Source organism: Rhipicephalus sanguineus, chromosome 4, assembly GCF_013339695.2.
Source record: "Rhipicephalus sanguineus isolate Rsan-2018 chromosome 4, BIME_Rsan_1.4, whole genome shotgun sequence".
Classification (NCBI taxonomy): Eukaryota; Metazoa; Arthropoda; class Arachnida; order Ixodida; family Ixodidae; genus Rhipicephalus; species Rhipicephalus sanguineus.
Window position 1 is genome coordinate 87002856 of NC_051179.1, and position 17008 is coordinate 87019863.

Below are 17008 nucleotides of genomic sequence, written 5' to 3' on the forward strand. Positions count from 1 at the left end.
CGAGTGTTCCTTGTATGCAGACATAAACATTGCAAGAAAAGAAAGGGTTGTGTACTGTCTGTGTAAAAGAAACGCATGCCTCTGAAAGGCAAACACAGGGTTCCCTATTTGTTTTGATGGCTGACCAGTGGCTTTTCACGCAAATGCATGTCACGTGAGTTACACTAAAGTGCTGACAACTAACACGCCTTGCACCATCACTAACATGCAACTGTGTAATCACTGTGACAGTGTTTCTGCTGTTGACCTAAATGTGCATGGGTCATCGTGGACAATTCGAAAGAAGGGAAATGAATCAAGGGCTCATTTCTTTGTTAGACATAACATAAGGAAGCCAAGGAATGCATAAGGGACATCATTTGTAGTTTTTAATTCTAGTTTAGTAATTATACCATAAATGGAAAGGAATTAAAGAGGACGATGTAATGACTCACCGTCGGTAGGGTCCAAACCTGCAACCTTCAGATAACGTGCTCGATGCTCCACCAATTGAGCTACTGCATCAATTGTATCCCCGTCCAGTGCCACTCTTAACCATGACGGCAAGTGTGGAACATGCTTTCTTGCCAGCTGGTGTAGCGTAGCACGTGGTTTTTTCTTGAGCTGGCAGCTCTCCAATAAACCATCGCATGCTACGTAAAGCCATCAAGTTTGCTGAGAAGAAACCCTCACAGTGAAAGAACGAAAGAAGGGGAGTGGACCACCGGCATTCTTGCGGCTGTACTGGCTTGCTGTTGCTGCTGAATCAGCTTAGCACGTCTTAAAAGGGTGGTGCCACCATGTTTGTGGCTTGTGCGTTCTTTGCTGTAAGCGTTTCCTATAGTAGCTCCAGGAAGCATGATGCACGCACCAAGATTCATGTATTCTCGCTAAATAATTTAATATAGCCTTTTGATGTGGACAACTTTCGGTTTCAGTTTCTGGGCGCCGAGGTTGGGCAGTGACGTAGAAGTGTAGGAGGCTTGGACACGTGACCACACAAGGCCGTGACGCACTTAGCCAGGAAGCGATCGAAACTCGGCGAGTGATGTAGCAACCGATGCTTTGCCGGTACTATAGTGAACTAGAATATATTCTAGTTCACTACAGCCGGTACGTACGTTGCGGAAGTGGCGGAGGTCCGGAGGTCACTCACGTCACTATAGCATACCTGGTGTGACGTCACTACAACTTTCGTTGCCTTTCCTATACAGCTACGTCAGAGTTGGCGCGCTAGCGATGGGTTTCGATAGGGAGAATGGGCATTTAGGCACACTTTGGAAGTGAATTAAAATATATTCTAAACGCTTGCTGTGTCCGACCCTTCGTGTGGAGTGTCCTTGCATACAGAGGAAACCCACAACAGGCTTGTTGTACCCTCGAAATTTGATGGCACCACCCCTTTAAGAGTTCTGTGTGTGGTGTGATGCATAATGCACAGGCCTGTACATGCTTAGCAGGTGTGCACTTAGTGACTGTGCAGAACGTTCTAGACTCCAAGTTAAGCAGATTTATTCAGCCCAGTTTAGGTTTGGAATATGCTACTGGGAATTTCTCATACCAGCTGTGGTGTTTTAATAACATGAACATTCAATTTCCTTTTGTCTGAAGTCTAGTCAAGTTTAGCTATTCAAAGCAACGCTTATCTCAAGTTTTCTGTTAGCTATTGCTACATCAGCTGTGATGTAATAATGATTTCCTGAAATTTGTGGAAAGTGTAAGCATCAAGACAAAACCCCGTATTTTGGTTTGTTTAAAATAAACCAGGATCTAATCTCCTGTCTAGAGCGCTTCACTTTTTATGAATGTATTGTTCACGGTGAATCACTGGGGTTTGCTGCATGCATTTACTATCAAAATTTATTGTGTGTAACTTGCACTAAACATGTGGCTCTTATATTGGACTGCACATGCATGTGCGTTTTCTGTTCAGTGCTTCAACATCGATGGACTGGGGCTGCGCCGCCTGGTTCTGCGCGGCTGTTCAGGGCTCACACCGAGGGGTATCTCGAGGATCGCCACCAAGTGCAGTTCCCTCACCGAGCTCGTACTTTATGACTGCTACACGATTGCGGACCACGATCTTCAATCTATTTGCCAGGTGCCGTTAAGACTCGCCAAATTGCTTGTTTTTAGTGCGTAGCACTTTAGGGGCCCGGCTTGTCGTCCATCCTTAGATATTATGTGGCGTGATCCCGCTCAAAATCAAGTGGTCAGTACAGGCCTAAAACTAGGCTAGCAATGCTCAAAACCAGGTTAAAATAAAGGAAAAAAGTAAAAAATAATATAATGAACAGAAATAACGAAGAAGTAATCGCAATAATTAATTAAAATCGCTAAAAATGCTTCGGAAACATGTGGCTGACATGCGCGCTGCGCAAGAGCCTCACCAAGTGCCCGGTTGCTCCTCCCGCCGGCACTCCTCCGGCACCTTCGTCGCTACGTCTGAAGGGGAAACAACCTGACTGAACTCGCTGCAGATGGCACACGTCTCAACTGCTGTAACGATCAGGAAGTCAATAAAGTGCAGCAAAAAAGTAGCACACATGTCGCACATGGGCATTGCGAATCTTCCTAACAAAATTCTACTTGTGCCGGAGAAACCCTACATGCTTGCCTCAAACATTGACATCGGTGGTTTGGTAAACGGAGCAGTGGGAACTCTATGAACGGGAATCGCTGGGTGTACGTGCAACGCACTTCATTAGGTTTCGCCATAGTGGAGCTGCATTTAGCACAGGGCTCAGAACTACACCAATCGCTTCACAAGCCTTTTTTCCTTCCTTCCTTTCTTTTTGACAATGACTGATAGTCGTTATAATTCGTTATAGCGCATATTCGTAATACTTTGTTAATGGCAACACTTCTCTTCATTTACGCCGTTATAACCGATAATTTGTCACATCCATATTGGGTCTATCAAAGTTTGCTTGTAGTGTGTAACTTGAAAGGCAGTAGCTTGGTAAAGGCGAGGGCAACAAGGAAGGGACACTGGGCACATGGTCGCTATGTGTCCAGTGTCTCTGCCTTGTTGTCCTCGTCTTTACCAGCGCTAAGCTGATTCCTTTCAAGATGCACACTACAAGCCCACATTGCTACACTTGTAGTGTGCACGCGCAGTAGAATCTTGTTGATATGGTTGCACGTGTTACAATTTTTAGGGATAGCACTTTTTCTGGCCAACGTCCCATAAGAGCGATACCCTTTTATGGGGCAGTGTTATCCAAAGCAAGTTGAAAACTCGATTGGATTAACAACCGCATAGAAATACATTGCTCCTATGGGATGGCTGTTAATCCATCAGAGTTTTTGCCTTACTTTGGATGGCGACTGTGAGTTTTTTCGGGGAGACAACTGAAGGCTTCATACTATTTGGATAAGGTTGTGCAAGAGTACCCTTCATTGTGAACAGCAGTGTGAGCTTGCAACGGTAGGCAGCTCCTTTCCTTTGTATTTTCCACTTGGCGTAGTCTGGTGCAGGTTCTGGTGCATCCACTTACAATGCCTCACAAACGAACCAACAACATGACACACAATTAGCAAGCTTTACTGTAAATACCCTGAGCTCCATGTGGCCAGTGTTTTAGAGCTTGCTTAGCACTGTCCATATCGTTGCAGTTGCCCAAATTGTTGTGAAATTACATACGATTCCGTATGATAGAAATGCTTTGTGCTACCGGCAATCTGATACTGTGCATAATTTTGGTTGTCTCATTAGAACATGAGGACACTGAAGACCCTGGCATTGGCAAGGTCACTTTATCACGGTGAGCAGAACTCTCTATCTTGCAAATAGCTTTTACTGGTGCAAATTCAAATACTGCTCAGTGAGCCTTCATTGATGTTCACTGAAGCTGCTTTTATTTATGAATTCATTGCCTGCATGGGGCATGTACTTGCCGAGATGACACACGTCAGCAGCTCGTTTCCTTTCTTTTTTTTACCAACATTTATATGTTCTAATTTACAGAAGTTCTGTGTTTAAAGCCATTGGTGCCTATACATGTATTGCAGTTTGCAAAATGCCATATGTAGTACAAAATATGCTTTGGGAATACGGCAATACCTCAACTCGAACTCGCATATCTCGAAAAATCAGCTAAGTCGAAATTTTCCGCGGTGCCAGACGATTTCCCATAGGTGCAATGTATTTATTGCCTTTTATCTCCAAGTATTTCCGTGCCCACTTTCGGTTATCTCGAAATCTTGACTGAGAGTGGAACAGAAATTTCACCGCCGAACCGTTTCACGAAATACTAGCGGCAAAATGTCGTACGTTTCGCAAGGTTCACGTGAGGCTGCCACGTTTATGACGAAGTGGACACTGTTCCCGAAAGTGAAGTCAGAACCTAACGGCATAACAACTTTGTCAAGCAACCCTGTGTCACGTCATGCGACGCCATAGACGTGCACAGAGGCAGGCCCTGCAAAATAGTACGGGTTGCACACGTCGTTTTGTTTATCGTAAAAGATGTGATTTCGGCATTTTATTTACGCAAGACAGGTCGCATGGATTTTTTCGTCGGCTGTGCGATGTGGTGAGGATAACGCTGCCAAAGCAAAGCAAGTCACTGATGCTGCAAAGAAAGGTAGCCCTAATCAAAGAAGCGGATTCGAGGCTCGAAGTTTCCGGACGTCAAAATGGCACTGATTGTGTGGTTGCATCGTGCGAGAATTCCCTTCCAGTCACAACATTGACAGAAAAGGCCGATTCTCTGGACTTAGCGGTAGGCTACACTGATCTTGCCTGCAACGTCGGCTGGCTTGACCATTTAAGTGAAACAACGTGGCGTAACGCAAGGTGATCAAGGCAGTGTCGACGCAGCTACTTAAGGGGGGACGCGGCTTTCGTATCGCGCAAAATGGCAAAAAAATCGATTTTTTGAAAATCACATTTTCAGTTTCTGTAGCCCTTTTTCTATCTGATTCCAAAATATCTTCACTGAAAACCACCTAGAAGTGCTTTAAAAAATTTGTTGCACGTGCTGAGTTGGCGAAAATTATTGTGGAGATCGCAAAAAAACGGTGGTTTTCAAAAAAGTCTTGCTCCGCAACGGCACAACCGGGCGCCGCCATTTTGAGCTCGCCGTAAAGAGCATTTCTTCGTTTTCAAATTCCCCGCCTCAGCTGGCTCCTCCCTTTGAAAACAAGCGCACAAAAAGCAAATCTCTGAAGGTCGTTTCGAGGCCTCCAATTGGCCGCGTCCGCCATGTTGCTCCAGCACGCCTCGTCATTGGTCCGATGCTCGCTCCGAGAGGACAGCCGTCTGCTGCTTACGCGTCGCGATGTTACCTGATGTTACGACTGTCGAAAATCGCGCTACTTAGTGACGCGTTCACTCGTCCTGTGTGCACGGGTCGACGATAATTTAGAATATGATTACCCTGTAGTTTGACAGCTGCAAGCGGAAGCGCAGTCATCAGTGTACGATAGACGATAGCGTGCCGCGCTCGTCGCGAACATCGCAGATGCGCGTCTCGGGTAGAAGTTCAGCTTGTCAGCACTTCGTATTCCGAGACGAATAACTTCGCGCTACTACTCTTTGTACTCGCGATCGAACATGACTTGCTTTGAAACATCGGGCACCGCGGCCACGCACACCGCGACCGAGCTTACTGCTCGGAGTCGTGGCTAGGCCTAACTCCGCTCACGGCGCTGGTTTACGAGACGAATCCGAACTTTGCGGGCAAGGACATCGCGCTAGCGGACAAGCCGCACTGTGCTTCGTCACAAGCAGCAAATCGCATCGTCCGCTGGCTCCTCGAAAGTGCGGATGGACATTTTACGAATCGGCAGCGGACCTCCCGGCCAAGCTCGTCGCGCATTGACCGCTCGGAACAGCGGCTAGCGATTTCGCGCGTCGGCGCCGCAAAATGCGAGACCAAGCACGTTATGTGCGCCGATGTTTCGTCGCCGCGGCTAGGAGCATTGTGCATTGTCACCGAATGCCGCCAGCCAGCATATCGTGCGCCGACTTCCCGGACCCCGCGGCCGAGTACATCGGCTTGAAAGAAAGCGCTGGTGACGCAATTTAGGCACGTTTGGATTCGTGCTTGGTATCCCCGCTAGCTCTGATGAATCTTCGAAAATAACGAATGCCTCGCAAATTACCGTTTCCGCGACCGAGTGGATGAAGGAAGGCATCACAGGCGGGGTTTGCAAATGAGCGTGGCGTGTGTGAAGCAGGGAGTTGAATTTATATCTGACCAACTCGCGTTATTGAATAAACTGCTCAGATATTTGATCTCAGAAATGTTTGCAATAACTGTGCCAATTTTCATCAAAACCTACGAAGGAAAATGCCACGTCCCCCACCTTAATTTTATACAGAAGGTCACTGGAAAGAATGACCTCCGGTACGCATGCATTGTTTGTGATGAAGACAGTGATACTTCCCTCACTCTGAAGAAAGAACATACAGATTTATTCCACTGGCTAAAGAAGACTGTATAAATCATGTCAAAGAGAGGATGGGTACAGCTCTCCAACACATGTGTCAAGAAGCAAGAAGGATAGACTAGGAGGATGGGGCAGCCTGACTGAAGACCTGATTAAAAGACTGACTAGTTGTTATGGCATGGCTATCCGTGACAACATTGGCCTGACGCAGGACTTGATCAAAAGGCTCACCAGCTATAATGGCCTAGCACTGCGAAGCAACACGGACGTCGAAGATATGAAGAAAGCAGTGATGGCCACCTTTCATAATGTTTCATCGACAGATGCAGAACCTCATCAAGAGCTCTGTCCTTCCGGTGCCCGCAGCTGGTGCAGGCACCGTGCAGCAGAGGCAGAGGGGAAGCCACAACTTCCACACACGTATAACCTGCCCAACAAAGTTGTTGAAGCGTTGCGGCCAGTGTACCAACGCCTGTCTGACCCTCAACTGCAGGCTCGTTGCAGTGGCAACAAGACACAAAATGCCTCTGAAAGCCATCACTCGGTGATTTGGTCACTAATTTCTAAGCAGCAGCATGCCTCCCACTTCACTGTGGACGTAGCAGTCCATGAGGCAGTTGCGAGGTACAATGCAGGCAACTTTCAAGCTTACACCAAGATTTGTGCTGCAATGGGTGTGCAACCTGGGGCCCTTACCCTCCACAGGGCTGCTAAAAAGACGCTCAGCGAGCAAGGAAGTCATCGCACATGCATGAAGTGAAAGGGCAGAGACGCAAAAGGTTGCCTCTACACAAGAACACCAAGGACTACAGTGCTGGTGCCTTCTAACAAATGTAAACAACTTCGAAAACTTTGATAGGCTTTTTCTCACAAGTGTGTTTTGGACATTGTGCATTGCTCGTGGAAAGAGTAGCACGGGAATGACTGGACCGATTTTGATTCTGTTTCTTTTTCCTGAATCCCTGAACACTGCTTGTGGGTATGACATTCTTCAATTTCTTGTTTATGGCCCAGTTATTTTTCTAGATGATGATTTGTCCATGACACTGTTTCTGACAATGTGTGTCAGCAGCCATGATGATCTCTAAAAAAAAAAGAGAATTTACTAAACAATTCTGAGAGTGTCATACCCTGTAGTCTTCTTTTGAGTAAAGATCAACACCATTTGCAGCTTCCTGGCATGTTTTGTTACAGCGCTAGGCTTTCCACAAGCAGACCATATAATTGGACCATGTAGCATGATGTAACTTGAGAACTACTCAAGGTATCATGATGAAACTGCATATTTCCCTATACAAGACACTTATTAGTATGCATGCCAAATTTCATTGCTCTAGGTCAACAAACAAAAAAGTTTTTTTTCAATGCCACCTCCCCCCTTAAGCGGTTACAACATCAGCCAAAACAAGAAACATGCTTCGCTTGATGCAGAAGTGCAGCGGCGCGGATGATTGCCACATGCGATGTGTAGCAACTCTAGAAAGCTTTGCTAGGTGCAAGTGTACTGAGAGGCAGATCAGCCCTAGTCGGTCTTTCTGCACTAAACAAAAGAGCAGTGCCAAAAAGATAGCTCTGGTAGGTCATTTTTCTTTAAATCCTTTACAAAGAGCCAGTTAGGTGCTCCTGTTAAGAAACTGGTCAGTAGTGATAACATTTTTAGATAGAACTGGACTTCTCAATAGAATTTGCGCAACATTGCTTATCTCGAAAATCTGCTTAACTCGAAATTTTTTCTGGTTTTTACTACTTCAAGTTAACGAGGTATATTACTGTACATAGGAGATGATGATGATGGTAATCTTTATTGGCATCATCTTTGAAACGGGGTGCAAGAAAGGGTCACCTGACCCATTTGTTTGATCAACATCGGCACTGGGAGCAGCACTCTCTCGGGACATTTACTTCAACTTTATTGGCCTAGAAAATGTTTGGCTTGCACTATTGCTGTTACAAAAGAGTAAAAATAGATACGCCAATGTTTGCTTCTTCAGACTTCTCTGCGCCGGCAAATAAATACAAAAATAGTTCTATTTGTAGTTACGCGTATCGTAGCTGACTTCTTTGTTACGAGATGACGCGGCCTGCACTACTTCATGAATGTGTTATTCGTATCCCTTAAACACTGATTTAATGTTTCCATGCAGGCTGCACTTTTCAGTCTCCTTAGAACACCAGCCTGTCTATTAAGTTTTATCTCTTGCCATCGCTATCACCCAGTTGCATGTAAACAGTGCAGAAACAATATTCAGTATGGATTACAAACTAGCAGAGTTAGCCACATTGCTACCAGAAGCTAGCTACTTACACTGATAAGCTAGGTCCTCTGGTCTCTTCCGTTATTCTACTCTGCTCTGTTGTTCAGTCGATGAATGCGTCTCCCAGAGTATCCCTTCGGAGGTCTCCAAGTACATAGTGTGTTTTTTTTTTTTTCCAGCTACCAGCAATGGTATCAAGGCCATTGGCAATTTGCGCCATCTGGTAAATACCACTTTGACGTTTTACACTTTTTTTCTTCCTTGGCCGAATTGTTTGCAGATTCATGCATGTGTTGGGGCTACCGTTTTACTGCTGATGTTTTAGTGTTGTGCATCATGTCAATGGCTGAGCGAGTGTTGAGTACTTTGATCTAGAATGCTTATTGAGGCCGTTGCAGTGGAATTCAAGTGAATGAGGAGGTGCAAGAAATTGTGCTGGTGCTTCGGTGAACAGACTACGGAGAAAGTTATTGGCACATACCGTATTTACTCAAATCTAACGCGCACCTTTTTTTCGGCAAAACGAGTCGTAAAATCGCATGCGCGTTAGAATCGAGTAACGAAAAAACTGTTATCGTATTGCCATCGGCATTTCAAAATGGCCGCCTCCTACGCGCCTCGGCCATTTCTGTCATTGTTTCAGTTCGTACGTGTGCTGAGGAGTTTGTCATCTTGTTCTGCATTCGCATCGGCGGCATGGAAGTGCCCCCTCCAAATACTTGACGAGTGCACCACGATGTCGCATTTCAAAGAAAAGTTGTTACATGTGCAGAGACGGACGGAAATCGGGCCGCATCGCGGTCGTTCGGAGTTGCCGAAACGTGCGTGCGAGACTGGCGCTAACAGAAGCAGAAGATTGTTTTACAGCAAAGCTTCACAAAAAAGTTTCTGTGGACAAAAGCAGGGCCGGTTTGCCGAACTCGAAGAGCGTCGACAGCGACAAGGAGTTGTCCGACAGCGACGAAGACTGATCCATTACGTGACTCGTATCGCCGCCTTGGTGGTGACAGTTTCAGCGGCAAGGCCCGCCGTTTGACTTTGTGTTTTCTTTTTTTGAAACTTTAGTTCTTTAAAACCCAAATACCTGTTCTTCTGAATGTGCGAAGGTGGACTCCTACGTACTTTTGTTCATTTCTCTCACGAAAAATGGGTGCGCGATGAATCGATGTTTTACGTTTTTTCTTTTCTTTTTGGTCGCGGAAAACAGGTGCGCGTTACAATCGAGGGCGCGGTAGAATCGAGTAAATACGGTACTTTTTAGCTGCTAAAAGCCATTCCTGTATGCGACAGCAAATAGTACTTGAGAGCTACAGCGCTAAGCTAAAGATAACAAAGTAACAAGGACGAGCACTAATGTTGCGCTCGTCTTTGTTAGTTTGTCCGTCGTCTTCAGCTTAAGGTATGTCACCACCCTATATAGTTAACTTTTTTTTTTTTTTCAATATTTTAAGAATGTACAAGCATGGAAAATCATAGTGCAGAAAAAATTAGATCTTTATCCAGTTCCACTGAAAAGCAATAACTGGCCTCGAATAAAAAATGACATGTTTGAGAAACCTAATTCTTGTTTTTCTTGAAAGCTTCTCAAGTGTTTATTGTGCGAAAGGTCGTAAGATTTCAATAAATTCACATTTTCAAATAAAGCATGCGGCGTACTAAAGTGAATAGTAACGAGTGATAAAGGAAGGAATTCTCTTTCCACCAGTATTACTATCGGTAAACATACATATTCAGCATAGTATTGGGAAAAAAACTAGTTATGTAAAAAATTTGCAAGAAAACTGCAGGACACATACAGAAATGCCAATGTATCTTTGTAAGTATGCATCATAAAAAAATTTTAGAATATGCATTTTGTAAAACAGAGATTCGTGCAATATATCAGCAATATTCAACCTTCTGTGTTCAGCAGGAAGAAATGAGCGACTTTTGCAAACCCGCGCCGTGGCACTCCAGAGTACGATCGATGGCACAGCTCGAAGGTCGACAACTGGCCGTCTCTTCGCAAAAAAATAAAACTTGCCATTCGGTAACTGGCAGGTGATGCCGAAACGTGGCGGTTAAAAATTTTGACGTCTTCAACACGCCAGAGATCTTGAGATAAGCGCAAGGCATCAGTGAAACGATCCGGGGAGGAAAACTACACTTGCTGGGGGGTACCTCCTTATGTTTCGTGCTGGTTTGTTGCCCTTTTGCTGTCAATGTTACAGAAATCTGGCAAATCAAAGTTGTCATGTGGGTTACTGATGCTGCCGCTATCAAGAATTTCATGCGCAGATGTTCCGTACGCTGTAGAAATGTGCAATGTCGACATAGTCTCCATACACGGCTTCGACACCATGTTGGGAACTGCGGCAGCTAACTTTGGTGGCGCTTTAAGAAACCCAAAAAAATAAAACAAGCAAGGGAAATGGCAAGAGCAGTGTTTATTTTACACACTGGATGGCGCTACTATTCATCCAGGCGTGCTTCAAACCCATGAAACTTGAATTTGGAATCGTCGATAGTAGGCTACCGATGAGCGTAGGCGGACAGGAAAGTGTTCAAAATGTGAAATCTCAGTAATTCAGACTTTATGTGGCCAGGCAAAAAGAAACGTCGAAATTAGCCGAGCATCAAAATATTGAATATCGAGAAAACTACAAACAAATGCTTACTACATCAGCATGCCTTTATGTACTAGCGAAATGTGCAACCGTCATTTCTGTATCGCATGAAATCTGGGGCAGTAACTTTGCTGAGACCCGAGGGCGAGTTGAAATGACCTGACGTTTTAGGCAGGCAATTTTTTGAACGATCTGACAATTGGGCAGGTATAAATGGATAGGAGGCTGCAGTGTTTGAGCTGTCGTACAAACAGAATTGAAAGATAAGGCTTTGATGTAAAAGTGCAATGTATGAAAAACAACGGAGTAGCATGTGAAGGATGTACAACGTTGCTTATTTTCTTTCTGTTTCGGTGAAATTCTAGGAGTCCCTGGACTTGAACAGTAATGGATCTGTTGACGATGCGGCCTTGGCCCCCATTTGCACCGGCTGCACCAAGCTCAGGTTAGTGAGCGCTACATGCGTGATGTGCGACACCCGACCTTGTTTTAATCACGTGCCTTGTAGATGTTCTCTCTGGATTTTTGCAAAGACCTTTAAAAATTTGTTTTAATCTAGTGCTGCGCTTGTGAAGAGATTATTTTGTCACTGACATGTTGTCGGAGGTGGATGCAGGATTTTTCTGAGGTGGGGTCAGCTTATGGGAAATCTGAAGCTGAGTATGTAAGATACAAGATGTACGCATGCAGGTTTGTCTGTTTTTGAAATCTGGTTACAATGCACAGCATTTTGTCGAAATAACAGAAATCGTTGAGTGTTTTGCGCAAACTTTTTATTCTTGTTCAGTTAAGCCTCATTATAAGAATGTTGAAGGGGCCGTCAAACTTACTTCGTTACATTGTCCGTCATTATTGCCAATATTACTTTTTTTTTTTTTCACGGAAAGCGATGCAGTTGGCGTGAAAGCTCAGGTATTTCTTGTTTTCGGAGACAAATTTAGGTACTTTGTTTTTCCGTTGACGTGACAATTTTACTTCGTTAAAATGAGCTTAAAATGTGTGTCTTTGCGAGGATTTCATGTGGAGAATTGCAGTTACTTTCTCATATCGAATGCTGCATGAAATAGAGGTTTGACTGTACGCATAGTTAAGGTTCTTGGCATTTACGCAGGTTCCTGAACCTTTCGAACTGTGATAAGGGCATCACGGATGAGGCAATGAGGCACGTGGCAAAGTGCCGTGAACTGAGGGAGCTGAAGATCAACTACGTAGTGAAGGTAGGTTTCTTTTTTTTAGTGCATGCGCTGCACCACATGCGTTGACGCTCACATCAGCTGAGCATTTGTGAGGCCTGCAGGCAACGCAGTGAGCCCAATAGTCCAATACCGCCCTTTGCACCTATTTGCTGCGTTCATACAAGTGCAGCCTGAGCCAACTCTGCCAGAGTTTGCTGTTTCGGCTGCTTAGATTGGAACAGAATGTTTTTCTCCTCAAATGTCCTTGGTCTTGCTCCAAAAACCGGGCAGTCTTTCCATGCTGCCACGACACCCTCTTCTTTGCCCGCTTCTTCATCAATGCGCTCTTGATAAAGCGTACAGAGAGTTTCACTTGGCCTAACCAATGCATCGGAGCCACTTTGTTTGCATGTGGCCTGCGTTATAACAGTTGGGCATGTATGTTTCAAAGTTCATTGCTTCTGATGAGAAACTCGTGATAATGCGTAGATAAAGGAGATAAGCAGTGTGTAATTTCTCCTTTCCAGCCACTAACACGTGAATCGCAACGTATTGCAGGCCAGCCCTACAGCAGTTTGAGCACCGCGCATTGTAAACAGTGTCCTCGCGCAAGTGGAGTGTCAGACATAGTGCAGAAGTTTATTATACTTTTTGAAAAAAAAAGTTTACTTATTAGAACAGGAGCTGAATATCAAAGCATCATGTTTGAATTTCGCGTCGAAAATACAGCAGCTTAAACATTGGTATGACCTCACAAATTTCAAAGCCTTTCTGCATGTTTTGGCCACACTGGTTCAATGAAATTTCTTGAAACCTGTTACGTTAAGACTATGTATTGCTTAGAATACATCGTAAATAATTTTTTAGCGACAAACGATTACATATCTGTGATGTCGTGGAGAGCTGGTGCGGGTACTTCAAGGTGGCACCGCCAGCTATGTTTTCTCTTTGCACGTTTCCTCGCTTACGAATCTTCTCGCGGTACGAGTGGTGCTTTCAGCTTTGTGAAATTGTAATTTACTAACAAAAAAAATCGTTTTTCTATTTTGTGTCCTATTAAAGCTGACAATTAAATACAGTAGACTCTCAGTAAACAGAAGATCTCTTGAACGGAACTGCTGCTTAAATGGAACATCTGCCTCTAATATAAGATTTGTTCTGAATTTGAATTCTGCTCCCCTCTCGGTGAACGGTAAATGGAAGTTCTGTTAAATGGAACATATTTTGCTGGTCCCTTCAGGTTCTGTTTAATGAGTGTCTACTTTGAATATACGGGTTGCAACAATGCTTCCTGCTTATCTTTGTGTGCCATTTTTGAATATTCATCTCTCCCGCCTTGTCAGATCACTGATGCAGGCATGCACAATCTCGCGTGCCATGGTCTCCTGCAGTCACTGGAAGCTCGTGGCTGCACACTACTCGATAATCCAGGTTGGTGTCCCCTTTTCTGTTCTCGTCATTGTGTTCATCAAGGTTGCTATCAGTTCCGTCAATGCCAAAGCCGTGGTAGCCATGTTTGGAGCGATTGGCACTTGCTATGTTACCACCAGCTGACTCCAGTGTAACATGCGGTGTCCTCAAAACTGACAAGTGCTCTATGACCGGGGACTATGTGCAATGCTTGGAGGAGTTTTTTTCTGACGCCCATTGAGTTCAATACAGTACTGCCAAACCTCATTCATACATACCTGTTTAATGAGTACAGTGAACTCCCGTTAAGACGAATTCTCGCTTATGCCGAACAACAGAGAACCGTTTGTTTGGTTTCCCATAGACTCAATGCAAAAAAAATTCGTTTAAGACGAACCGCCCAACTGTACTCTTCTGTTAAGACGAACTTTCGCAGTGATCGACAACGCTGGCGATTCTGTGAAACGAACACTGCAGTCTTGGTGGGGTCAGCGGATAAAGTCGGTATCTCCCTCACCCCCAGCCTGTGGGTGGTGGATGTGCGGGGCTTTATCAGCAAAGAAAGCAACAAAAAGAGTAGGGGGATTTACAACTGGAACCCCCTAGCCATTGCGTCCTTTTGGATCCCCCCCTCCCCGTTCTTCAGTTTCCCAGCTGGAGTACAAAGGTGAACAAAACAAAAGAGCTTGGGGCCCCTCCGCTGTTGTCAGAGGGGCATGGTCAGAGGGGCAAACGCAAGGGAAGTGAAGGGAAAAAATAAAGAAAAAGCGACAATGGGAACAAAAATTGTCTGTGCAGAAACCACGCACTCCCGTCAGAGGGGTCAGGTGCATTGTCATCGCCATCATACAATGGCGGCCGAGCACATTTTGTGGTCAGTTTGCATTGGTTTGTGTGTGCTGTATTATCTGTTCCCTGTGAAGTGCAAATTGTGATGAGCCATTTTGACTATGGAAGTGCACGACAAGGGAAGGCTATTTTGTAGGGATGGGCGAATAGTAAATTTGACGTTCGAAGCGAATCCGAAGCGAATAATGACTTGGTCGAATAGTTTCGAATCGAATAGTTCGTATAGTATTTACCACATATTATTAAGAAAAATCAGCATTTTCGTCATGACCCTTGCACAATATTTTTAAAGGGTACTGACACAAAATTTTGCGGCCGAGATAGCCTGCTGGATCAATTCCCGTGTAGGTGCGTGTACCATCTGCAAAATATCGACAGCGAATAAAGCTTGGAAGGTATTTTATATGAACTTTGAAGTTCGCGAGTGCGATCCAGCATTATAGGCCGCACCTGGTGCATTGACACCCTCGGAGGTGACCCGAGGTGACCCCCCTACTTCCCCTACGTAACGTTGCAGCCGGTACAAGTTATGATGACGTCGTAGCCGCCATTTCTGTTTTGACGCGCTTCCCGACGAATCACTCCTCGCCAGCGGGTCAAACCTGAAGTGATTCGCCACGTCGAAAATTCCTTCCATCCCCGCCGCAAGAAAATCGTCGCCATCAGACGACGATGAGCCCGACGACGACAGACCGCGCGGAAATGCGTCACTGTTCTGTGTGTTCACGTGACCGAGCGTTTCACTCGCTAGGTGGTGATAGTTGCACCCGGCGGCTTGTCGTTTCTGGAGCTCTGTCAAACCGAAACTGAGGCTGTGTCGGTAATGAGGAGCTTGTAATTAATTATCTGTCGCGCGCTGCAGCAAACGATTTGCCGTGTTATGACTAACAGGCCCCCAGCAACACATTGCAGCAAAAAAACGCGGGGCGAAAATTTTTGTGTCAGGACTCCTTTAAGAATTCAAACTAGGTATGAGTGAATGTCACTTTTTTGGTTTGAAATGAAGTGGAAGAAAGTATCAAGATTTGAATAGCAGTAGGGTGCCAGTTATAAGTGGTACAATACGTTACAAGTTAAAAAGTTACTTTACTTGGCGCATGTAAGCCCATATAACATGCTTTTAAACTATGTACATTACATGTACAAATATGTACAACCATGTACAAATATGTACATTTAATCTTGAAGTGTGGCTTCGCGGCAGTGCAGATTCCCCCCTGGACAGATGGTTTCACGGCACAGCAACTCGACGCTGCAGTGAAACCATCTTTACAGGGGGTTATGTGCGGTCAAACGCGTATATTCGTTCATTTCGAATACTTTGAAATTTCGAATAATATAAATTCGCATCGAAGCGAATTCGAATACTTCAATATTCGAAACGCCCGAATATTCGCCCATCCCTACTATTTTGTACACTGAATATAGCTGCGTCCTGTCTTTTTCGCGAGGCTTGTGACCATGAGTAGCGCAATGGGATATCTTCAGCTGCACATCGATCAGGAAAAGTTACTACGGGCCTAAACCGGGAAGATATCCGGACCTTGAAGAAAACCTTGCAGACTTTCTTAAGCAACTCAACGTATCATGACTTTGTCAAGGCAACAGCACGCGACCGAGGTGTATCCAGAAGTGATCTTAGAGCCAGAAAAACAGGCTCACAGAAGAAAAGGAACTGCCAGGACAATAAATTTACATTTGAAGGAAAATTCTACTTCTCTCTCTCTCTCTTAATCGTCAACATAGGAACGTGCTACAGTTTTATCATTAAAATGTGGTAGCGGTATCTTCATGAAATTTTTTATTTTTGAACCCGCGAAATCAGGTGCTTGTATGATTCGTGTAAATACTCTGCTTGAAGGCATAATTTTTATCTAGATGAGCCAAATAAATGCTTTTTCTTGTCTGTTTGCCCCCATTGCAAGTCTACTCTATTCAGTGTTCTCAAGTAACATATTTGGATGCACTTGGCATGTTAACATCTCTCTTTTTGGGGGCACTTCTGATAAGCCAAACTCCTGATAAGACGAACAGATGACCGCGGTCCCTTCGAGTTCGTCTTAACGGGAGTCTACTGTAGTTGCGGTTAAAATGTAGCCATGAAGATTCCCCCCACCGAACCACCATTGAACTCTACCGTAAAATGCCAAGCAAGCGCCCCCCCCCTCCCTTTTTCGGGAGATCTGAAATAAGTGCCAATGACCGAGCAAGCGCCCCTCCCCTCCCCACCCTCCACCGTGGCCACTTCTCTTTTTTAAGATGAGCATCGCTTGTGTAAAAAAGAACCACAAGAATGAGTACTGATGGTATGCGTTTAACGTTGAGACAGTAACGC

General features: G+C 44.9%; 1 protein-coding gene across 9 annotated transcripts in view; it reads left to right on the forward strand.

The window, feature by feature from the left end:
* Positions 1–17008, forward strand: part of LOC119390374 (putative RNA-binding protein EEED8.10) — a 77809-nt gene that overhangs the window by 19898 nt on the left and 40903 nt on the right. For all 9 annotated transcript variants that reach the window (XM_049414758.1, XM_049414759.1, XM_049414761.1 and 6 more), the window contains exons 9-14: positions 1913–2080; positions 3698–3746; positions 8813–8856; positions 11605–11684; positions 12351–12456; positions 13758–13845. In XM_049414758.1, the coding sequence (XP_049270715.1) occupies positions 1913–2080; positions 3698–3746; positions 8813–8856; positions 11605–11684; positions 12351–12456; positions 13758–13845 (535 nt within the window). The remainder of the gene's footprint in view (positions 1–1912; positions 2081–3697; positions 3747–8812; positions 8857–11604; positions 11685–12350; positions 12457–13757; positions 13846–17008) is intronic.